This window comes from Aulonocara stuartgranti (assembly GCF_965226115.1).
Source record: "Aulonocara stuartgranti genome assembly, chromosome: 1".
In the NCBI taxonomy this organism is placed as follows: domain Eukaryota; kingdom Metazoa; phylum Chordata; class Actinopteri; order Cichliformes; family Cichlidae; genus Aulonocara; species Aulonocara stuartgranti.
In genome coordinates, this window is record NC_138939.1 from 30,616,507 (window position 1) to 30,641,996 (window position 25,490).

The window sequence follows — 25,490 nt, forward strand, 5'->3', positions numbered from 1 at the left end:
GTTTAGTTTGACCCCGTTTGCTCGTTTCTTTGTCCAGACAGTGGAGTTAAATGTTTTTCCACTGCGTCTGCCTTTTTAATGATTTCCTCTGCCTTATGAGTCACAGACAAGAGGCAAGTTTGTAGCTTTGATCCAGAGGTTTGAGCCAGTATCAGCCGGTAATAGAGGCCAACTAAGTTCTCTATCACCACGATTCTCAAAAGCATCTAAATGGGTTGTTGTTCGTAAACTTCAGTGGGACAGAGCCTAACCTTTAGATACTTTTAGACAGAAAGTGTTGGTCTGATTAAGAGATGTTCAGTTTATCTGGACTGACTTATCTGTCTCTGCAGTATATGTACCAAAATGATTTAACTTCAGCTAGTACACCTTGTGTGCATTGTTCCTGGAGGAAACTGCATGCCGTAAATTAATTGTCACTGACTCATTTCTCAAGGAGCCGTGACTAGAAAAACCTCACCTTGTGATGCTTCGCCGTGTTGGTTGTTTACGGCTGGAAAAGGTAGTTGTGCCCTGAAGTTTTCATCTGTATTGCATAGCAACAGCCTTATTGGTAACACGATAGCCTACCCTGGACCAAAACAATATATTTTTCAAATGCAGGAGAAATTTTGTGATGGATGAAGCTCTTAAATTTGTGGATTACGATTAGCCTGAAGCCAAGTAATTTTGCACATTAGCTTGGCGTTAGCTGTCTCCTTGCATGTTTGGGAAGTTAGAAAGTGGCGTGGGCGAAGGGTGGGGTAAGGGAGGGGTGTTTTCCCGTTTCACAGACGGAGAGCTCGGGACAGCTCTAAGTGATTCACTGAGGAATTTGTTTACTTGTGGTAGAGCTACAAATAACTATAGGGCTTATATAGGGCGAAAAACGACTTCCCCTTCAGGCAGCCATACAACATAAACAGAGCTGTGAGGGGAAATACTGGACTGTCTTATTAAAGCACAAACGCTACACATGTTTCACACAGCCACATGGATCCCATTACTCACTGAGGAGCTTTTTTCCCCCGCCCCATCAGGACTGCTGGCCATAGCTCCTTCATCCTCACTCTGGCAATTTGTCTACCGCTGGCTTTAATAGATCCTAAAAACATGTTATTAATCAGTCTCGGACCAATGCTGTTAGAAACTATGTGAGAGCAAAAGCTTCCTTTGTGGCATCAGACGGACAGTGTCTCAAGACGATGTTTGGCCTCCTGCCAGACGCTCTGCGTTCTTGATCCATAAACAAATTATCCACACCTTAAAGTGGACTCTGTACTTGGTCTCAGTGACCCTTGTGCAAGATGCTGTATGCAATATGTAGCCTTTCTCATTAATTCGTTTACATCTTACCACATGTTCCTCTTTTCCTCTATAGGCATTTGGGAATGCAAAGACAGCACATAACAACAACTCCAGTCGCTTTGGAAAGTTCATTCAGGTGAACTACCAGGAGAGCGGCACTGTGAGAGGGTAAGAACCCAGAACCTAATTCTTATTAATGTCCAAATAAAATAAGAAATAATGTTAAAGTCAACCACTTTTCTTGTACTTTTTTTTTTTTTTTTAAACAGAGCTTACGTGGAGAAATACCTCTTGGAGAAGTCAAGACTGGTCTATCAAGAGCACAATGAACGGTGAGCGCATCTCAGAAATGCAGATTCTTATCAAAAGCCCTCATATGAACAGCAGAAATACATTTGGCGAGCAGGACTGGGCTGGGTTGCTGTGACGTACATTTAACACAAAACATGCATGCACCAAATCAAAGATGATAAGCTTGTGTAAAAATATCTGTAATTAGCAGTAAGGCCAGCGAGCTTTTTATTGTACTATATTTGTAACATTTCAACAAAACCTATTAATACTCATTTTAATCCAATCTTGCAAATTGAGTGTTATAACACAAAAAAGTGAGTTTTTCTTAAAGCTGCATATATTTCACAAAAAAGCTGGTATCAGAATGTCTGTTGAAGATGCCAACGTTTAAATAGACGATAAAAATTAATTAGTGGGCTCAGCAGTAATATTGGTGGAGTGCACAGTCGGCCCCTTTTGCTAGCTACCTCTGAGATGGATTTAAGGTCCATAAAAACTTTTGAAGTGTGCATTTAAAGAGAATCTTGGTCGAACAGCAAACATTTTCTCTCTAACCTTTCCACTTCAGCCCGACTCTGTCAGAAACAGAATGCACACGCAGATAAATAATCTGATGGAAGTGAGATGTCGTGGTTGTTTTTCAGTCAATAATTTGATCCCACTCCAAGACATCGGTTTCACAAGTAGTTTAGCAAGATGGTTTTCTGTAGAATGTGGATCACCAAGAAGTCAGTATAGCTCAGTAGGTAGAGTGGTCACCCCATGATCAGAAGGTCGGGGGTTCGAATCCACTAAACTGCTACCCTGAGGTACCCCTGAGCAAGGTACCGTCCCTACACACTGCTCCCCGGGCGCCTGCTTAGTGGCTGCCCACTGCTTCACTGAGTGAATGGATCAAATGCAGAGAAAAACAAGTAATTTCCCCACGGGGATCAATAAGCTATACATTATTATTATTAGTCAACTTGTCAGTTTTCACACCACATGAATTGAAACGAAACCTGTAAGATGAAATTTGAAACCCCTCTCTATAGTTGCTCCAGTTTTGAATACTAACAATGCTAAAATTACCATGCTGACATTCTAGCCTGCTGAACATAACAAGCCTGTTTCCAAAATAACATGGAAAGCACTGTATACTGTATTGCTGGATGTCAGGAGTTTGCTGTGCTCACTGCACTCAAAATAAAGTCCTGCATCCCACTCAGTCAGTTTACTAAAATGAGCATGTTCATGGTGATGATTAATACAGTAACTGATCGGCTGCTAAAAGCATAGGGCTTTTTTGGGGGGGCATAGATGATTAAGCTGTTTTGGTACATGGGGGATAATATCCATCTCAGTGGAAAGAACATAAGATTAGGAACGTTGTAGATGGAGATAAACTTCTTAACCATTTCCAGAAACAGATGTTTTTATAATTAAAAAAAACACTGTAAAGTTTGAACTAATTGAGTTACAATGTAATAATTTTTTGTTTCTTTGTTTTTTAGAAACTACCATGTGTTTTACTACCTGCTGGCAGGAGCAAGTGAAGAAGAGAGGAAAGCCTTTCACCTCAAGAAGCCTGAAGAATACCATTACCTCAGTCAGGTGGGACCTTTAGCATCAGGCACTGCAGACTTGATCTTACACTAGCCGTGCCATGTAATGTGATATTTGTTACAGTTTTCATTTATCTGTAACATTGTAAATGTCGTCAGCATGTGTGGAATAATGACACAGGGGGAAAATAGTTTTTTGACACGTGCTGCACTGCTGTCCTTCACATACACACTATCTAAAATGTTCAGCTGTTTCAGGGACAGACACAGCGTGTTAATTTGTTTGCTTTTCATTTTGACTTCTTGTAGGCATAGCTGCACGTACTGTATAGTAGGTTTGTCTTCACTTCCGTCTTTATTTACATTTTTTTTTTTTGTTCATGCAGTGAGGCAACCTCACTGCTTCACTTCTGCTGACAAAAACACACACCAAATGGTATTCGTCCCCCATCTCTGTTGCTCTGTTGTCCTAAAGGAAAACGGGTTTCACATAACTATGAAATAAAGCCACAACAAACACAGAAATAGTCAGTCTGCATATGAAATGCTTATGTTTTGTAAAATTTAAAGTGTCTCCGTTTCTGAGCTTGACATTCAGACGACCAGCGACCTCCCCTCCTCCAAAGTCCTCATGCCTACGCAGAAGAGAGCAGGGAATTCCTCCCATTCCTCCCAGCCACTGATGACACACACACACACACACACACACACACACACACACACACACACACACACACACACACACATTCTGTTCATGCCCTTGTATTTTGCCCTTCTCTTCTATTTTGGGAACCACATGTGAATATATTATAATATAAATGTAAATTATAACTCCCTAGCTAGAGCTCTTGCATGGATTTCAGTGTTCGCACAAGGAATCAAGTTTTTACTATGTGCATGTGTTTGTGTGCGTATAAGAAGAAACTGAAATTTATTTATGAAGTAACTTTCACACACAGTCACAAAGCAGTGTACACAATATATATTCTAAAAAAAGAAAAAAAAACCAGAAAAAAGATTGATGCCCTTAATATTATTTTCTTCCAGAGTAACATCGTGCAGCATCATGTTGTACCGCAGCTAAAAGAAACAAAGTTCCCCAAGGAGGTGCACTTAAGGACACCCTCACTGAGGCTCATTGATTATATGCTGAAAAATTCCAGAATGCACAGATGAGCAGATAGCAGATGTTGCATGAAATAATGGGAATCTGGTACTCTACTACGAATCCTGCGTTTTTGCAGCAGTGCCTGCTCACAATCTGGAAATGCAGTAATTACTTTAATCTACATAAATCTGTGGTTGTAAATTGCTGCCTGGGGTTTGTTTTCTGCAACAGTGTGTCTGCAAGTTGAGTTTCATACCTCATCAACAACCCTGTTTTAAAAAAACAAACAAAAAAACAAAAAAACAAAAAAAAACCCCACAAGTAATTGACGTGAACAAGTTGAAGTTTAACTTTGCTCACTGAAAAATTGCAAAGAATTTGAAGATTTTATAATCTGCCGTGCATAATATCATTAAAACATTCAGAGAATTTCATAGTCTCTGTACCAAGGGTAACACTGAGAAAACTCCAGCATGCAAAGAAACTACATAGAGAGAAGGCAGCAGTATTTCTAAGCTTATTTAAGATGGTCTGAAAGAAAAGATTTTTCTTACAAATCAAAATTTAAGCTGAAATGAAGGGAACCATCCAGGCTGTTATCAGCACACAGTTTAAAAGCCAGCATCCATAATGGCGTGGGGGTAGCTTGAACATCAGCAAAGTGCTATAAATGCTGAATGATTTATAAAGGTTGTTGAGCAACATATGCTGCCATTCAGACTGTTCTTTTTCAGTGAAGCCCTTGCTTATTTCAGCACAACAATACAAAACCACAGTCTGCAGCATGGCTCAGTAGTCCAGTTCCTAAACTCAAGAAGGAAGAAAAGAAAATATTTCAATATCAAAACTGTAGCACCTGGTCCCATTAATACCAAATGTCTCATTTAGGACACGGATAATGAAGAATTATGTTTTAACATTTGACAACAATAAAATCTAGGGTTTGGATGGCTTGAAAGAATTCAGTTCTACATTAGTAGAAATCAGTTCTTATCTCAGGAGGTAAAAAATGAGTCATAAAAAGGTATTTAAAGTTGAAGGAAAGCCAACAATTCATTCTGGTGTCTTAATATTTTTGTGTGCTGCATGTCTGGACCTCTTATTTCCTCCTGCTTTCATGTCTTAATGTGTTCAACCATAAAGTTTTTATGTGGTAGTGTCTGAGTGTGTTTTCTTTGTCTCTGTCATCACTGCTTATATGCTTAAAAGTGTTTGACTTTGAATCGTCGATGTTTGAGACTGTAATGAACAGCCTGTATCTTAACAGCACGTCTTCGTTGTCATTAGTCCCTCTTAAATCTGCGCTCATGTTTGACCAGTATAGTGTGTGTTGTCATTGGAATGCTGCTCTCTAACCTTGATCTTGCCTCCTGTAAACTGGTCATTTCCAGATGTCAAAGACAAGCCACCAACGTCATTGGGAGAGTTACTGTGAGAGTGAGCCGGTCAGTATCAGCTGTGTGTTAACTGTCCGTGTGTCTGCACGTGTTGCAGAAACCTTAGCCGGTAGATTTTGTGTCACCTGAGCACTCGCAGCTGAAGCTGCACTTCATCTGCACAGTTGCACACCTCCTCCACCCCTCCACCCACCCGTTCCTATGATTCCCTTGCTTATTTTGTTGCTTTTTGGATATATCCTGGTTTGGTTTGGGGAGCATTTATTTGTTTTTGTATTCCCCTGTTGTACTCCTTCTGAGTTCTGGTGGTATGTCTACTCATATCCTGGCCACTGTAGCTGCCTGTGTTGCTCTAATTTTTTTTCTTTTTGATCGTTGACCGGTACAGTATTTCCTGCAGCACTCATTTGAATTTGCTGTCCTCCATACACTACAGAAATCCCAGAGTAATCTTGTGTTCAGACAATTTGTAGCATCAAAAACTTTTAACACACTCATAACTAAGGATGGGTATCGTTTATGTTTTATCCGATACCGGTGCCACACCGGTACTTTTGAAACGGTGCTGGTGCTTAAACGGTGCTCAAACCGGTGCTCGAACCGGTGCTTAAAGAATGGAGAACACACACTTTGTCCAAAAACCTCTCATGTTTAGCTGTTTTTTGTTTTTTTTTTGTAAAAAGATAACAATGTTAGCCTTTTCTGCAGCTATAGGGCATATATGGTATCACTCGGGTTTTTGGGGGATGTTGCCAACTCCAGGTCCGATAACAGGCACCACACCCGCAGTAGATGTGCTCGGTATGACGTCTTGCAGCAAGCTATCAAATACGGCGCATTTCTCGGCTTTTAACAAAAACGCTATGCGTCGCCAGGTGTTTCATCGGATTTGAGGTGTTACCTCCTTTGACAGTATCACAGTATCAGCTTAAAGCACTTGTTGCAGGCTGCTGAGTTTGCATATTTTGCTGTGAAGTACAGCCAGACTTTTGACCGCTTTGCCTTGAGCATCTGTAGCTCTGCTCTAAAAGAACGTACGTACCTGGACCCGCCTACTATCCTCAGAAACGTAAAATGATTGGCTAGAATCTAAAGTGTATCACAGCTCAGGAAAAAAAAGCACCGAAATGTGTGCTGCTTTTCGGTCTGGTTACTACCGTTTATGTCGGCACCGATACCGGTACCCATCCCTACTCATAACTTTGATGTGTGACCTCACCTCTGAAACATGGGAAACACTGGATTGAAGAATGTCAACGATCAAAAGGTCTTCTCTCATTACTGTTGGGATTCCTTGTGTCTTTTTTGGGGGTACTGCGTGTTTTTGTGAGTGTATTAAAGCATTTATAGTGATTAGAAATGCTTTTATACTTTCCATTGACATGAATAGAAGTCAATGGAAAGCTTAAGTTTTTAGCTGCAGTTCATTAATCCGGTAATATTGCAAAATATTACAAAATTCAATGCAAGTTGTTGTATAATGCTGATAATATAGGTTTGTGGTTCTTGACACTACTGAGGAGAAATGCTATAAATATACCCAGACTGCACTGTGAGTAGACAAGCGGTGATCCGTATTTTGACTGACATCTTTTATGACATCTGGAATCTTTAGACACCTTTTTACTACACTGACTGCTTTCATTGAAAAGAACTTCAAGTTTGAACAAGTAACGTTCACATAATGTAGGTTTTGCTGACGTGGAAATGTAACACCAGAGCTTTTAATGGGTCAGTGTAAATTTCTGCTGTAAAGGAAGAGAGAAGGAAGCGAGGAGGCGGCACACTGGTGCAAGCATGAGTCTCAGTGTTTGGAGTGTTTGTGTTTCTGAGGCACAGTTTGTGATAATTATTGCAGCCATAGTGGAATGGGCCTATAAAGGAAAGAGCAGAGCTCACTTTATGGTGGGTGTATGTAGTTCAGTGAAGTACTGTGTACTTATGTAGAAACATCAAAGCATATGTTTCTAGGAACGCTCTTGTAAACAACCAATCTAGATCCAGAATGATCTAAAAGTATACTCCTGCTAGTATTCATATAGCTGCTAAATAGAATATTTCTTGTATTTAATATATTTTTCAATCACGTCATGACTTTAGTCTTGTTATGACAGTCAAAACATTGCACTATAGTCACTATATTTACTCTGCTAGTTTAGGTGATTGTCCATTCTCAAGAACAGGCTCATCCATAAACTGCTCTTCCTGTCGGCTTCACTGCTTGCCAAATTTTTTGTGGATTGGTTTAAAGTGGAGTGCCAAAGCAGATTTTCCACTACATGAGCAGAACCTGCACACGCCACTGTTCACTAGACACTCTGCACATTAGGCTCAAGTTTTGCAGATTTCTTTGACCCCAAGCTTCTTAATGATAGCTTATTTCAGTAATTTGTCTGCTTTAGGCAATATTTCTGTTTTTTGTTTTAAATTTATTTTAAGTACAATGTAAATTTAAAAAAAAAAAAAAAAACTTTTTTAAAGTGTATTTGCTAGACAGTCTGTAAACCTTGAAAACATTAAGGCACCGCATATGTCAGCAGTCCTTCTAAACCTCAGAGTAGCTTGTCATTAGCCCTTTTGGCTTCCCCGGTCACTGTGTTGTAACAGCCTCCGCAGGCCTGATAACATCTAAAAACGTTTTTATTTTTTTTTCTGCAGGACTGCTTCAATGTAGAAGGAGAGGACCTGAAGCATGACTTTGAGAGGCTTCAGCTGGCCATGGAGATGGTGGGCTTTCTTCCTGCCACACGCAAGCAGTGAGTGACAGACACAGAAACCATTATTTACCTATGGTATCGCCTATTTATACAGTCCAGTTCAGCAGTGTTTCATCTAACTGCACTCGCCCCTACTTTTGTTTTATACTATAAATGATAGCTTTGCAGGCCACCACAGCTCCCACCATCACTACCAGTACTGTAAAGTAATTTTTCAGTCCAACTTTTACTAATAAAATCAATGGATTCCGCTGATTGAGATGATATACTTCCACTGCAGTGTCCCATGAATGGTCTCTAACTGTTGTTTAGGATCTTCTCTCTGCTGTCGGCCATCCTTCACCTGGGTAACATCCGCTACAAGAAGAAACCTTACAGGGACGACCAGATAGACATTGTTAACCCAGAGGTGCTACCTGTTGTGTCAGAACTGCTGCAGGTAGATGGCAATGCTAAATATATTTCTACATATTATATGTCTAGATTGTGAAAGGCGGATGATTTTAAACTGCTAAATACACTTCCTATTTGTTCAAGCCAGGATAAAGACACACACACAAGCGTGTATTCATATCTTTGTGGGGACATCTCATTGACATAATGCTTTCCCTATCTGCTTACCCTAATCCTAACCATCAAAATTGAATGCCTAAACCTAACCATAACCTAATTGTAACCATGACACTAAAACCACATTTTGAGTCTGAAAAATGCCTTCAAACTTGTGAGGACTGGGATTTTGGGTCCCATAAGGGTTGTTGGTCCCCACAAGTATAGTAAACTTCCAATTTCTGGTCCCCACAAAGATATTAATACACATACAGACACACACAAAAGCACATTTTCGGTTACTTTAAACGTAATCAGGTGTGAAGGGCAGCTTGAAAAGGGTTTCAGCTTTCTTTTGAATGAGTGAACACTTGTGTCTCACCATCATCTCTAGGTAAAAGAAGAGATGCTGTTTGAAGCCCTGACAACGCGGAAGACGGTTACTGTGGGAGAGAAGCTGATCGTTCCCTACAAGCTGGCTGAGGTGAGACTGGAGCTGCTTTGCGGCTTCTCAAACAGTAAATAAATAAAGCTGCAAATCAAAATGTACGACAAAATCTTAATAAGTCATCCACAATAACATCTACCTACTCTGAGCAGAAGGAATGCAGATGTTTCTGCCAACTTGAAGCCCGTTCGGTTGTTGCACATCAGATTTCTGCTTGTTCCTTTGTCTTCGTGACATGGGCTCTTTTGAACATGTCCAGATGCGTGAGCTGTCTTGCTTTAGGTAGGTGGGCTAATGCTGATGGCAAATGAAGGCCCGAATCGTGCAGTGGGCAGCCGCGTGGCATTCCAGAGTTGATTGCGGCCACAATTCTTGTGATTCCACCACCGCATTTCAGCGGGTCTGCGCCTTACTAAAAATATGCACAGTCTATTTTTAACGGAAGCCACGTCAAATAGTAGAGAGCAGGAAGTCTGAGACAGGAACAGAGTGGAACTTTTGGTCATTTTTCAAGCGATCGTAGAGATCAGTTGCTGCATGTCTGAAATTCTCTTTGTGTGAAGCACAGAACGAAAGTAAACACAGGCTCATGATTGATGTGTTGTGAATTAGTAGGCAATTAATATTTACAGTGTGTTTTGATTGGCTTTTTCTGGCATTCGTACCAATGTAGTTAGTATGATGCCAGATTTGAAGGCGCATAGGTATAAGTAGTTTTTGGAGTGTTTTCACATCCGGCCCGAACACAATGGCACTGCAGTTGTGGCTCTTCAGTGTGACCTGGCTGTGTTTACAGAAAAGCGCGCACAAGTACCGGATCTCCTCCTGCTCACTCTTGATTCTCCGCAGCTTCTTCGTTTAGTGGCGTCAAGTGAGGGCTCTGAGTCACAGCAGTGCGCACTTACACAAACCCACATGCACAAAGTCCTTCAGTCTGTTTAGAGGGAAGGGAAAGCATTTCAAGTCCCTCTAGAGTTTTCATGGGACCTCCTCTCTCTGAAAACAAACACATCATGGTCTGCAGATGCGAGCCATCTGAAAGAGACGAGGGAGCAACACGAATACAGGGTGTAAAGAGCCCCCGATACATTTTATTTATTTTTTGTTACATATGCTGTAATGCACAGACTTTAAAAATGATCACGATGCCTTCAGTATTTCATACTTTGCTGATGTCAGATCTTGCACACACAGGCTGTGACTTGAGTTAAATTTTTTGTTTTGTTTTTTACGGCACAGATTTTCTGCAGCAGTCTCAGCAGTATTTTACCACAGACTCTCCAAAAAGACGGTGCTGTGCTGTGTTGTGCTGTACATTCCCACCAAAACAGCAACAACCTCATAATGGCCCGCTGGATATTTAGGAGTCATTTTATATGAACAAACAGTGATTGTTGTGGTAGCACACTGGGTGGTCTTTGAGTAAATATTGCTCTAACAGTCTCAACAGTCCCATTGCCTGTTAACTGAAGTCAGACAGTTGAAAACCTCAAAGAAGTCTGAGTGTTTCTGTACTGAGTTTTCTCCATTTGGTCAGACTTATGAGACAAGTGAATGTTTTAAACCCTGCTTCCTCTAAATGATGAAAAGCTTCTGGGTTATTAGACTATGGTACGTACAAGGATCCCAATAGGCTCTCCTGACACATCGAAGACATATTTTGTCTGAGGATGTTAAAAATATCCTGCTTAACTGTTTAGAAACCTGTGATTCTTGCGTTGGGGTAGCCACTCAGTGGGTTGTTTTCTGCCGCTCTTCTTTGCTGCAGTGAGGTCAAGTCTTTCCAGCAGATACAGGAATTAAAAAGTTTTTCTTCATAATTTGACAAGGAAGCTTTTGCACAAAAAATCCTGTCTTTTATGAAAGAAGACACAAAATAGATCACTCTGTCAGTCAATCCAAGCTTTTAAATCCCCAGTATTGTGATTGGAACTGTGACATAAAAATATTACTAGTTTTTCATCCAAATATTTCATGCTTGTTGCCTGAATATCATGTTGATATTGCCAGCAGTGAGGTCAAAAATGTATGGAGTCCATGCTTGGCTTATAACAGCTGATATTTCTGTTGGGCCTTGATTTTAAAGCTGAACTTCTGCACGTCCATCTATCACAAGTTGACAGATCAGAGTGCAACTGATGAGTGTAATCCTCTCTAATGACATTTATAATGACTCAGCGACGCCCTGCTGTTGCACAGCGCAGTCTACCAACATGTTTTGGTTGAGATGTCAGACTTGTTTGGATAGGAGCACTGTCTCTTCTCTCCTTGGTATCTGCTTTTTCCATCTTAGGATATCCAGTTTTATATTTTCCATCAAAAATTCAGAATAAAAGTGTGTGTGATAGGACTGCAGGAATGTGATTTACGCTCAGGTCAAAGTATAAGTGGTTGATTTTTAAAGTAGAACCACATACAACCACATCTCCACATGCTGATTCACAGTTCATACAGGGCCATTTTACATTTTGACCATTACAAATCAGCTTTATTTTCTGTATTTAAAGACCTTCTTTCATTTTATTCTCCTGGGCCTGTACAATAAGTGCAGTGTTAAGAGGGGAGGCATTCAAGGCCAAACTCTAATGTGTAAAACAGATGTGTGGCACACTGAGTTTGGGGGGAAATACTGAGGAATACTGTAATTGCTGTGAAGACAGAACAGGCAAAACTGCATGAGAACAAATATGAAACGTGGTCTTCAACAACTTGGATCAAATGAGTACAGTTAATGCAAATTACCAGTAAAAACCGCCTCTTCTTCACTTTTAATAAAACTTGACTGTCATCTCTTTTTAAGGAGTGCATGCACATAGAAACTGGTGCTCCTGCTTTCCACTTCTTAATGGTGTTGACTGAGAGATTACAGTGATAGTGTATGTTTGCCTTTAGGCTGGTACAGTGAGAGACTCCATGGCCAAGTCTCTGTACAGTGCTCTGTTTGACTGGATTGTCTTCAGGATCAACCACGCTCTGCTCAACATCAAAGACCTGATGGAAACCACCAAGGTAAGATGACAGAGAATATTAAAAGCGCATGAGTGTAGTCGTTCTTCAAAACAATAATGACTCTTATTACAGATTCGGTTTTTATTTTTCATTCATTTGTTTCTGTTGGTGTCTTCTTCAGATCTTGTCCATTGGAGTCCTTGACATATTCGGTTTCGAAGACTACGAGAACAACAGCTTTGAACAGTTCTGCATCAACTTTGCCAACGAACGTCTCCAGCATTACTTTAATCAGCACATCTTCAAACTTGAACAGGTGAGTCTTTTGTTAAACCGAAGCAGGACACGCATCTTTCCCTATCCTTAAACTTTTAAGCTGCTGTGTACGTTTTGTTCTATCTGTCCAACTAAGTTCTGATTGTGGCCATTTACAAGGAAGTGCACATACACCACAAGACGTTCTTCAACACTTAGTCCAACAGGGCTAAGAAAGATGAACGTCACCCCAACCTGTGACCACCACAAGTGAGGATGTATGTTTTCTTAAGCGAGCTGATTAACTTCAAAGGCCTTTTTAAAGTTGAGATCTGTAAGGTTTACCTGTAAGTTAAATAGTGTGTTTAGATTGAGATTGACAGGATCAGCTGCCTGCCCTGACATGTTTTGAGAGGCTGGGGCTGCTCGAAAACCATGAAATACACCACATGAAGGTCTTTGTATCTAGTCATTACTGTTTTGCGCAAAGGCAGTTATTCACAAACCACCTCTGTGTCATAATTGTTTTAGCAGTCATCCTCTAAAAAAATGTGTAAAGGGGGGCTTCAAACACTTTGGATGTTAGGTTAGATTAAATGGTTGTTTTTTTGCTGATGGCTTATTCGGTGACCCAAAAGCAAATGTTCGAAAGATTTTTAAAGGATCAACATGTCGCCAAGTGTGCGTGATTTCACGTAGCCTGCTTGCAACATTACTCCCAGCATCAGCTTTGAGAGCCCCATGAGAGGAGGCTGAATATTTCAGTAATAATTCCGGGGTCAGCCTCTTTGGTGTGTTTGAGAAGTTCATATTTTTTTAGGCATGCTTAACATCACTGTCTTATAATATGTGACTTCTTTTTAATAAGACTCTGAGACAGCGTTCAGTGTTTGTTATTTCTCATAATCCCACAGTGCTTCCTGTGCTACTGGTTACTGCATGAACCCTCAAATCTCAAGGAAAATCAGTTGCCTTTAATTCCAGCCTGAGAGCCTCAACCTCGGTGTTTGTGTTTCATTCTGGAAAAGTAGTATTTTGTGGTTAAATAGCTTATGTAGGGTTTTTTTTTTTTTTTTTTGGTGTTGCTTGGATATTTCTCTGGCTGTCCTTCTGGATTTCCTTTGTTTTGATGCCATCCGTTCCCCCTTTCTTCCATTTCCTAAAGAAATGTAAGAACTGGAACAATTTAATATCTTATTTGGGTTTGAACATGTTTGGGGGAGGGGGGAATGAAAAAAATAAAAATAAAAATGGATGGATGGATGGATGTAGCCTGTGCATGGATTGGCACATTACAGCCATTGCTCAGCTTTACTCTACCTTCCAACACCTGGTATACCAGATTATATCTGTGGCAATGACTGTATTATAATAATAATAATGGATTGGATTTATATAGCACTTTTCAAGGTACCCAAAGTGCTTTACAATGCCACTAGTCATTCACTCTCGCATTCATACACTGGTGGAGGCAACCTACGGTTGCAGCCACAGCTGCCCTGGGGCAGACTGAGAGAAGCGAGGCTGCCATATCGCGCCATCGGCCCCTCTGGCCAACACCAGTAGGCAGTAGGGTAAAGTGTCTTGCCCAAGGACACAACGACCGGCGACCTTCCGGTTACAGATGCATGTCCCAACCCCCCCGAGCCACGGTTGCCCGTGTATATTTTGGCAGAAACATAGCATATAAAATGCCAGCCCTGACGCACCACTTCACAATATATTGACCCTTATACCACCTATGTGCTCTTTAACAGGTTTGTGAAATTATTGTGTGTAAAAGTGAACAAAACATAGGCAGTCTGAAAATCCCATAACATGATTCAGCCGGGATGGCAGGGTGACCAAGAGCAGGCATACTTCAACCAGAGGAAGTATGCCCGCAAGTCTGCTGTAACTGGTGTTTCACCCCCTCAGCTACAGTTCCAGTGTAGATTTCCATGCATCTGTCAACCACTGAGTCACTCTGTTGGAGCAGATAGGGGTTAAATAAGTCAGTAATGCCTGTCTTGTTGCACCTTTGTGAAATCACTTCGTCATCTAGTCACTCACTAACAATCAGTCGCTAACTGTACTTGTAGTTGAAATATTTATTCATGGCAACTGTGAAGGCAAATACATGGAATAACCAGCAGGACTTTACCCACAAAGGAGAAAATGTGAATTTGACATGATGTGAACTGTTTAACATTATTACATTGGATATTATAAAACGGGCAGCAGACTTTGTTCTTTTAGACTAAATGATGAAAGTGGTGTTGAACACTTTAGAGGATTCCTGTGGCCTAACCACACATTCTTTTGTGTTCCCCCGTTATTGAGAAAATACCAGTCTGTCATCCCCAATATACTGGTCATAGTATGTCCTAAATATCCCTCTTTTTAGAACTCTGTCAGTGGATATTTCTTTTATTTGTTTTCACGTTTTGTTCCATTCAAAGAAAACACATCTGTCAAGAAAATACTTGGTTGGTTTTTGTTTGGGGGGTGTGTGTGTGTGTGTGTGTGTGTGTGTGTGTGTGTGTGTGTGTGTGTGTGTGTGTGTGTGTGTATTCGTAAAGATGAAAGTTGTACAAAAAATTAAAAAAAAATTGTTGGTGGATGACTGGATATGTAAAGCGCTTTGGGGTCCTTAGGGACTAGTAAAGCGCTATATAAATACAGGCCATTTACCATATTTACCATTTGTTGTTGAGTTAATATAAAGAAAGACTAACTGTATAACAGCCTGACAGTTCTCAGTAGAAACACGACAAAGAAGCTGATTCTGCATCTTCCGGATACATTTTATGGGTTTTTACTGATACAGACAAAATAAAAGTGAATCATAGTTTTTATGGGAAGATGACTTAAAGGCACGTGGGTAGTGGGAGTTACGTTATTCCAGACAATATGACAAAGTTAGAAATAGCACCCCCATAAACCAAAACTCAGCAATTACCAAAGAGTTGAGTCAACTCACCTCTGTTTATTTAAGAGCAGAGTATGTGGCAATATACGGGATTACGCAGACACACACTTTGTCACCTGAGTGTGTGCAGTCTTAAGAGATTAGAGTAAAGTCCTGGCTTTAGTATTGTACTCAACAAAAGCAGCTGTTATAAGAGATAAATGGAATTTGTCACATTATTTGGTTGGGAAAAGTTCTGACTGACTGAGTGGGCCAAATCTGGCACACAGCCCAGGTGATGAGTGAAAACTGTCACAGGCACAAATGCACATCAGATAAAATGTTCACTCTCAGAGGCCCCAATGCATTATACTAGAGCTCACACTGGCGTCTCATGACGAGGGACGGATTCGATGTGAACAATCTTGTTGGATTCTGGAAAAAATGACGAGCATGCTCCCAGTCACCTGACACGCCGCCTTTGGGGTCGAAAGCTGTGGAATCTTCGACTGACAGTATGGAGGGCACATAGTGCAGGTGGTCAGAAAGGGGCTTCCAGGCAGTAAAAGTAGCTGTTAGGACATGCCTGAGAAGATGACCTTGAATGTGAGATCGGTCAAATTTTAATCTGCTGTGGTTTCTGCTGTCAGAAACTCCTCATTAGACGTTGTCTGTGTCTATTAATCATATGACATTTTTCTGTGCGTATGACCAGAAGCAATAACCGTACAGCCGTTTGCTCAGTTGAATTGCAGCATAAAACAACACTTCGCCTTTAAGGTTTACTTTGTTCCGAGTAAGTTTGGCTTCCTTCTTGAAATATTCTTCCTGTGAACTAACAGTAAACAGCAGTAATTAGTTGCATATTTTTCCTCCAGACTTTAGGCTAACAAGAGATTACACAAGAGAAAGAGATTTTGTTATTAAACCTCTGCTGGATTAAGGTCTTTATTGGTTAAATCTTTCCCAGGAACACAGGAAAATAACATGTATAAGGAAGTAATACTGATAAATACTCCGAATGATTCTTTCATTATTAAACCAGCAGGCCAGGCGACCATGCATACAAACTATAGCCACTCTGACTGTAAGATTTAAAACTATCTAATCAGCCTTGGACTGGTTCTCTGCTTTTGATTGTATGTTGTTAATGATTTTTATTCATTTATTTTTTATGAGCGTTTGTGATGCTGTCTGTAGTGTCACATGCAGTGCAAACCCACGATAACAAAGCGTCTGTGCTTCTCAACAGCTTCAGTGCATTAAAGGACAACACCATATATTTTTTATGTTATACCCAAACGCTTTAGTATTTCAATACAGCAAGCTGGTGACATTTATTGCCTTAAAGAAGACGTTCATCAGATTCCAGTCCTGTGAAGTAAATTTTTCTTGAAGGTGTCGCTAAAGCTGAGCTCTCTGTTTGTACATGATGTGACCCTGCAGGAGGAATACAGGGCAGAGGGCATCAGCTGGCGAAACATAGACTACATCGACAACACAGGCTGCATCAACCTGATCAGCAAGAAGCCCACAGCGCTGTTCCACCTACTGGATGAAGAGTGCAAGTGAGTATTTATGTCTCCCTACCAGTTTGACTGGTTTACTTCTTTAGAAATTCAGTTTAGCTTTGCTGTAGTAAACTACCTGATAATTCAGCAGGTGCTGAGTACAGGTGACGAGTTCAAATTGGCAGGTGTTATTCTGCAACTGAAAAATCGCTGGTTTCATTACAGCTTGGGATCTTCGTGGTGTTTGATACCCTCCTCCCCCTGCCTTCTCATGTTGATCTTTGTTTTGTCCTTGAAATACTAAAATCAGCGAGGCACTGAACCTAAAGTGTTTCCGCACTGTTGCAGAGTTCCAGCTGCAGAGCTTCTACAGCTGGACAGTGTCCTCTGCACAGGTTTTATATTAGCATGAAATAAAACAGGTGTGAAAAATGCACAATCCCTTCTCGGCCTCCTCGAGCTTGTAGTTTTGGTATTGTGGCGAAACACAGAACTATCGACACAGACAGAGGAACTAGTTTTGTGTAGGGAAATTACTATATGACACACAAACAGCAACCTAGAGATGGACAGAAATAAATTGGAGTACCTAACAGACTCTTGTTTGTCTGAAGGACCACTCACAGCACATGCTAACATCACTGCATCTCTCCTGTCCTTATGAGTGGACAATTTTTCTTTTATGCTCAATTGGAAAACATTGTGCAAGATTCTGAGTGTGATTCCTACTACACTTTATAAGAACATTGACACATTTCAGACAAATACACTTAAATTTTGTCAGATTTCTCTAAATTGTTAAGCAAGATGGAGTTGTCCAGAATCTATACCTGCTAAACCTCAATAAAATATGGTGTTTTCGGGTACATGGCGTTACTGCAACTATTTTACAAGTAATATTTCCTTCTTTAACTCCCTTTATTCTCCATTTGGACATTAAATCAAATTCCTCCTGTTAGGCAAAGCTGGAAGGCAGTGACTCTTTAGCTGCTCTGTTTTCATAGCTCAGGTTTCACCCTGTTCCAAAACCCCTGGTGTCTCATTCTTCCCCTCGCTCCTCTTCCTGTAAGCTGTTGATTTTCTGCAAAATTGCTGGCTCTTGATACTGACGCACTGTAGAGATATATGAACTGAAGTCGGCCTAAAAGGATAATCTTCAACCTGTGGCAAGAGAGGTTAAAATGTCAAAAGTGGTTACAGATCAGATGATATTGGCTTCCCACGTTTCCACCGCTATGCTCTGCTATAATATAATACAGTTGTAGCAACTACACACAGAGTGGTGAAAAAAAATAATATCTTGAATTCATCATGTTCTGTGTGGATAACATCAGAAATCTGTTGGACATTTTCTGTGTGATTCGTGTTACAGCATTAAGACATAGTTGGCGTCTTGAATCAACTTCATCAAGAGCGTGATTCTCAAGTTTCCTTTCTTGAGGTGTTTTGATATTAAAAAGAAATGTAAAACCCGTTTTACTTCAAAGCATATGTTTCTTTGTTTCCTTTCCCAGTTTCCCTCAAGCCACCAACCAGACTTTGTTGGATAAGTTCAAGCGACAGCATGAAGGAAACAGCTACATCGAGTTCCCTGCTGTCATGGAGCCTGCCTTTATTATCCGACACTATGCTGGCAAGGTCAAGTACGGAGTCAAGGTCAGTGCCATCTTCGCTCTCTTAAGAATCTAAGTCTGTCCAGCCAGTATTTTTTTTCTTTTTTCTTTACATGTGTGACCTTCACAACAGGAATGTAAGTGCTAAGGCAGGAGCTGTAGCACTAAGCTACATAATACTTCTGAACAGTGTTGTGTTTATATATTTATCTCTCTCTCACACGCATGCACGCAGGATTTCAGGGAGAAGAACACCGACCACATGCGCCCGGACATCGTAGCTTTGCTAAAGAGCAGCAAGAACGCCTTCATCTGCGGGCTTATCGGCATCGATCCGTCAGCAACTTTCCGCTGGGCAGTGCTCCGCGCATACTTCAGGGCCCTGGTGGCTTTCAGGCAGGCTGGAAAGAGACACACGCACAAGAAACACACTGGTAAGAACCCACACCAATGCATTAATGGTTGACATACCCTATAGTTAGCTCACTAACCTCTAGCAGTGAGGGAAAGTATGCTCTGTGAAGGGAAGAGATGTTCCAGACTGAGAGGTAAACCTTAGCAAAGCACAAGAAAGCTTATAAAACATAATGTCATCAGAAAAATCTATGCACCTGTCTTACAGTGTCAGGGCACCTGCTCATGCTTCATTTGTACTTTAGGAAATGCTCCATAGCTCACAGTTTAGATAAAAGTTGCCATTACATACTGTACTATACGCCAACCTGCTGTGCGTCTTGGTTCATTATGTTTATCTCAGCCAGGTTTTGGATTCACTATGCAGTCACTGTTCTGTAGTCTATGTGTGCAAAGTGCTGGTAGTTTTGCAGTGTAATGACAGTAGCTCTTGCTCTGTCTCTCTCTCTCAGCTTTGGCTTTCTGTGAATGCCTTCTTTTCCCTTAGATTTTGCTCTAGCTGTACTTCAGATGCAGTAGATGTTGCAAACAGATGTTCTTTCAGTCCTGCCGGCGTATGAATCGGACTTTTGCTCTGCATCCTCTCCATCCTTCCTTCACATGAAGCGTAGATGTTGTAATGTGGACTAGATTTTTCTTTTAGAAGTTAGATATCTTTCACTTGTCTTTAGATATCTTTTAGAAATCTTTTCAGCTAAACTAAAGATATTGTGTCACCCAAAGGAATCTTGAACATGTCTTCTAAACCATCTCTATACAGACGCAGTTTTGTTCTTAAATTTATAAATTTGAATGCTACTGCTATCTTATAATAGAATATGTTCACTGGATAAACCACTAGAAGACGATGTATAGAAATGCCTTTGGGGGGCAAACACCTATATAAAGACAGGTCTCTCTACTGCTGCCGCCAACGTCAGTTTTGAATGTCAATCATCTTCTCTTGCACAGGTATCTCTCCAGTAGACGACTGAATTTCTTGATCTCATCTTCTTCGCTGTCTAATCTGTCATTTCTCTCTCTCTCTTTTTCTTGTGTATTTTTCTGTCTTCTCTCTCTCTTTTTTTTTTTTTCCTCTTGTTTTGCTTCTCCAAGGGCATGATGAAGCTGCTCCCTGTGCAGTATTGAAAAGTACGGATAGTTTTAGCTTTCTGCATCACCCTGTGCATCAGAGAAGCTTAGAGATCCTGCAGAGATGCAAAGAGGAGAAGTACAGTAAGGCTGCCAATACAATAACTCCTCCTACTTTCATCTGATACCATGACTAGGGGAAACTATAGGGAGAGGACCGACCAACGTTTACTACTTTTCTAGGCCAAGTAAAGCCAAACGATACCAATAAGAATATACAAACATAAAGAGGCACCATTCCTGCGTTGTGATTTGATTTAGGATGCTTACTTTAGGACTAGATGCTTGTTGGTCTCTACTCTCTTTGTCTCCCCTTTTTTCTCTTTAATGCACCTGCATGTGTTTGTTCCTGTCTTGCATGCTCTTCACTTGTATTCTTACACTGTGCTAGTAAAAGGCATGCAAAGAACTGCATTTTAATCTTGCTCTGTCAGCGAACTTTGGTGATGGAAGCAACACCTCCAGGTTTCCACCACTTTTTTTTTTTAGCAATAGCACATTGCTCCACTGTCATATACAATTTTGTCTGTTGGGTACTGGATATAGTTGCTTGTCCACCAAACGATTGTCTAAAATCAGCTGTTTTCCACTGTCACTAACCCCACATCAGCTGGTGATGGTGATCAAAGACCAAGGGGTGTGTCTGGCATAGCTGGGGACACAGATGTGTACATTCATATCACTAACTGGCTCAGAGGCATCTTTACATTTGGTGCTGGACATACAGCCGACCTCACACACTTTTCACAAGGGTCACTTTTCTTCTACAAACATTTCATGACACTCAAATGTCTTTTTTGTTGTTATCTTGTGCCACCCTGCAGCTCCAGATGAGAGTGAAAATGTACAAAGTGATGAAAGTGAAAACGGTACATTGTCGAAGAGTGCTTTATGAGTAGGCTAACACACCTTAGAGTTGTAGGATTTCAGCACTGTGATTGATTGGCTGTAGGTTCAAAACAAATCTTGGAATATGATATACGTTAGTACAAATTTATCACTACCAAAGCCCACCATTGCACTGTAGTGATGTAACAAAGCAGCTGTAGCTTGTATATAAAATATAGATGTAGCCTCTGGGTCTGAACAGTGAAGCCAATGTAGAAACGCTGTCAGTGTAGCATTGAACTAAATTAGGGCTGCCACGATTAGTCGACTAGTCACGATTATGTCGACTATCAAAATCGTCGACGACTAATTTAATAGTCGACGCATCGTTTGAAGCTTTGTAAGATCACAAAGGACGCAGGAATGAGTAGTAGGATTTAAGGGTGTAATAACGGACTGAAACAGAAGATGGCAGCACTGCATGTACAAGGATGCCAGCTGCCGTTAAACCCCGAAGAAGAAGAAGCTGTGTCCCAGAATTCATAGCGCAGCCCAGCGCAGTTGTCAACAATGGCGGCAGCTAGTTAGTTTTAACTTTACTCCTATTATTCTTTCTGGGTCACAAAATAAACGTTTAACATATTTTCAGGCGAGAATGTAGCTGTGTAAACCTCAAATATCTGCTCAGTTTATCAAGACACCACATATTTTCAAAAGCTCTCCGACGTTTTCGGAGACGTCTGTTACCCACTAGCTCGTTAGCTAGGCGGGGGCAAGGCTAACTAGAGCCGTGAGAACACCGGACTCCCGGCAAATCGTTTTCAAACCCACCACTGTCTTTCGCTACTCAGGTTAAACATGATATATAAGTCACTTAGATAACTTAAAATGTTATTGTTTGGCTTTCTTTAGTATTTTATTTGTTCCTGAGTAAATCGGTTTGGCTAAGATTAAAGTTATAGTTTTTGCACAGCTAAATAAACTTCAAGCAGACAGCTGATCATCAGAAGTTTGAGACGCTGGATAATATACTCCGGTGTCCTGTTATATTTTAGAAAGCAAGGAGTTTATTAAACTTCACCGAAACAATCTGCAAATTTCATTAAAAATTAATAAACTACCATCTTGTCTTTATTTTTAGTTAGCACAAACACTTCAAGCTGTAAGCTAATGATAGTTATATAAGACCAGATGCTGCTGGTGCAATAAGCTGTAGCTGTACGTCCAATGGATGATGATCTGATTAGTCGACTAATCGCAAAAATAATCGGTGACTAGTCGACTATCAAAATAATCGTTTGTGGCAGCCCTAAACTAAATGTTTAATCCTTGGGATGTCTTAATATAAGAAAAACATGTGCTACAGTAAAAACCCGTTTATTCCTTATGACAAATGTGTAAAATTACAGAATAAGTTCTGGTAGCTCATTATCCACACAGGGCTGCATTTATTAAAAAACTGTGTTTTGATTAATTCACAGATGAATTATTTTTAGCAGCATAGAACCACTATTAAACAAGAAATGTTTATGGTAGATGGTAGTGAAAAAACAAGAAATCTTCTGTGATTTGATTGTTTATCTATTATTTAACTACTTTGGTGTAGTAGGAATGGCAGTGGGGGAGGTCTTTAATTCAGACTCTATACCCTCCTTATCTAAGCCTTCCAGTGGGCCAGATTAGTCTTTGCCAGGCCGAATCTGGCCACCGGGCCTTATGTTTGAGTCCTCTGTTTTTGGACAGCAATTTGATTGGCTTTTTTTTTTTTCCCCCCCCCCAGTCAAATCTATCACTCACTTTCAAAACACAAAGATGTCAGGAGACAAAATGTTCAGTTCAAGGCTTTTCTAACCATGACACGACATCAGTGGCTACATCTATCCTTTATATAAAGTATGGAAAAGTAATCCGAATCAAGTAATCAAGTATTTTAAATTGCCAATCATGGTATTAAACAAACCTACAGGCCAGACTAAACTAAATAATGCTTCAGTATCATCTCACATCATTCAGCACTAACAACCTTGCTATTAACCGCACAAATCTGTGTTAAATGTTACTTCAGCTGCAGTATTTCCAATTTTAAAAAAGGCACATAACAGTCACTGCAGTAACACTTGAGTGTCACACGGTGTCAGAAGTGTGTTTTTTCTCTAGAATGGTTTTGTGTGTAGTGTTTGTGCGTGTTCTTTCACATGATGCCAACATGTTTATTCGTGATCAGGTGTGACTAGAAAGAGTCCACGTACGCCACTCTCAGACCTGCAGGGAACCAACACCATCAATGAAAAATCACCACGGTAAGTGGCCATGTTGTAAAATGTTGTCAGCAGAGTAGTGTGTTGACTCTGGTGGTATTATATCCCAAAGTGCCTCTAACGCATCCATCAGTGAATGTGTCTGTGTGATAGTCGTCTTTCCCCCAAAATATTAATAGAAATTACTTGAATGCTGTTATTGTGGCATTTTGTGGCCACAATGAGCAAAACATTGATATTGTGACAGTCCTAATTGTGTGTCCTACATGCAGTGGTAAGGATATTTGCCTCCCAGCATTGAGAGAGACATTGGATGCCTTTAAATAAATGGACGCACGTGCTTGTGACCCTGAGCGTTGGTCTCGTACCCCTCACTGACACTTTCTGTAATTAGCTGTGGACTGTGAGATTTGCAGCAGCACAGAGGGATTCATGCAAGTCAGCTTTTGTTACACAGGAGATCATTATGGAGCTGGTAACCCCCCCACCATCATCATCCTGCCTCCTCTTCCTCCTCCACGCTCCCCTCATCCTCCACATGCTAGGAGAACACTAAACCCCTTGCAGCTGCTTCCTCGGTGATGTAAAGTTGGAGCTATGCATCAGAGAGAAGTGCCTGGGGAGTAATAAATGTTTGGACCCTGCAGGGTGCATATCAGCTGGACAGAGCAGTGTTTTATGAGACTCTCTGAGACACTATGGAGATAAACAGTCACTACAGAAGCCATACTGTACTATCACCATTTGCAGAGATAGATGATCAACTGAGGAGAAAATCTCCCTTATATGGTGAACCAGATCCATACAGAAGATTTATGCTTTACTTTGTTTCGTGACGCAAAAAAATATTTTCTGATTTTGGCCATGTAGGGATGGAGTGCAAAGATTTTGATTGATACTTACACACTGGAGGTTTGTGGTTTTTCTACAGAAATTTATCATCTTGTAATGTAATGCTGACTGGTTGTACAAATCATCTGCATTTCTCCCCTTGGACTGTGCAGACATAACCTTGTGTTGATGATGGTGGAGGAGCATCCTTTGGGTCTCATCAGTGACCTCCACAGTAAGAAATGTGGTGGAAAGAATGCCCCTGTTTTTTTTGTTTTTTTTCCCCCGTCTTCTTCTTCTTTTTTTTTCTTTTTTTTTTGGTACTTCCGGATTCAAATTTTCATCTTGATGTCCAATACAGTTCAGAATTAACACATGGATTTTTGAGCAAAAAAATTAAGTCATCTGTTTTGTGCATCATCACTATTTTTAAATCAGAATGAACTACACTGGTCGAGTAAGTTCTAACAATTTGACTCAATTTAGGTTACACCCATGTGATGCTTTAATCTAAACATGCATGCTACTGCAGACTATCAGTTTATATTAGCATGCTAATATCTGCTTATTAATATACAAATTAAAGATACTGATGAGGCTGTATGAGAACGTCTTTAGCTTTACATAACATACCAGATTGTGCTAATGAGATAAAGTTGTTGGATGAGTAACAAGTCAAAGGTTTTCATCCTGTTTAGACCCTGAAAAAACATAATTTCTCTTGCAATCCATCCAATTCGTGCAGAGATAATTCATTTTTGGACCAAACTTGCTAAAATGGTTCCAAGAGCTGAATATTTGTTCCTTCTTGTGCAACAAAGATGCTAAACACAATAACACAGTAAGCGCAGACGCTGCGGTTTGGTTGTTTTAGTTTGGATATCGCCCAGATCTGCCAATCACACAGGTTATTTTTTACTCAGTATTTAAGCAGTGGACGTTAAGAGTCACTTTCAAACCAAGCAGGCAGCCCTGCAGCAGAAACTCTTCTCTTCTAACTGTTCAGTGGTTGTACCGAATTTGGTTACACACACACACACACACACACACACACACACACACACACACACACACACACACACACACACACACACACACACACACACACACACGTGTCCCACCTGGTTTTCTCTTTATGAATGATTCAACCTCCGGGTAATAACATACTGTGAGTCAGCGAGCATATCTTGCTGCTGTAGTCTGTGTGTAATAATGTGTGGCCTGTAACACATGTGGAGGAATTCTTGTAAACTCATGAATGATGAACGGGAAACAAAACAGCGCACCTCAGTGGATCTGAGGAAGCATGAGATAACCTTTAACTGCCACAGCTGTGCTCTGTTCTGAGTAGTGATGGAGATCGTCTTTGTTTACTTGTCTTTCGTTACCCCGCTTTCATTTTTGCTATGGGATAAAAACCAAAACAGTCTGATGGGTTTTAACCATGACTGACCACTTATGTTTTT

At 40.6% G+C, this 25,490-nt stretch overlaps 1 protein-coding gene across 8 annotated transcripts in view; it reads left to right on the forward strand.

Annotated features, from left to right (window-relative positions):
* The window catches only part of myo9aa (myosin IXAa), a 102,940-nt gene that overhangs the window by 52,883 nt on the left and 24,567 nt on the right, over positions 1–25,490 (forward strand). For 6 of the 8 annotated variants that reach the window (XM_082526355.1, XM_082526358.1, XM_082526357.1 and 3 more), the window contains exons 3-16: positions 1,361–1,455; positions 1,557–1,619; positions 3,075–3,174; positions 5,625–5,678; positions 8,289–8,386; positions 8,660–8,786; positions 9,291–9,380; positions 12,237–12,353; positions 12,475–12,609; positions 16,885–17,006; positions 18,464–18,605; positions 18,798–18,996; positions 20,072–20,191; positions 23,160–23,235. In XM_082526355.1, the coding sequence (XP_082382481.1) occupies positions 1,361–1,455; positions 1,557–1,619; positions 3,075–3,174; positions 5,625–5,678; positions 8,289–8,386; positions 8,660–8,786; positions 9,291–9,380; positions 12,237–12,353; positions 12,475–12,609; positions 16,885–17,006; positions 18,464–18,605; positions 18,798–18,996; positions 20,072–20,191; positions 23,160–23,235 (1,538 nt within the window). The remainder of the gene's footprint in view (positions 1–1,360; positions 1,456–1,556; positions 1,620–3,074; positions 3,175–5,624; positions 5,679–8,288; positions 8,387–8,659; positions 8,787–9,290; positions 9,381–12,236; positions 12,354–12,474; positions 12,610–16,884; positions 17,007–18,463; positions 18,606–18,797; positions 18,997–20,071; positions 20,192–23,159; positions 23,236–25,490) is intronic. The other 2 variants (XM_082526361.1, XM_082526360.1) reach the window with 2 other exon arrangements.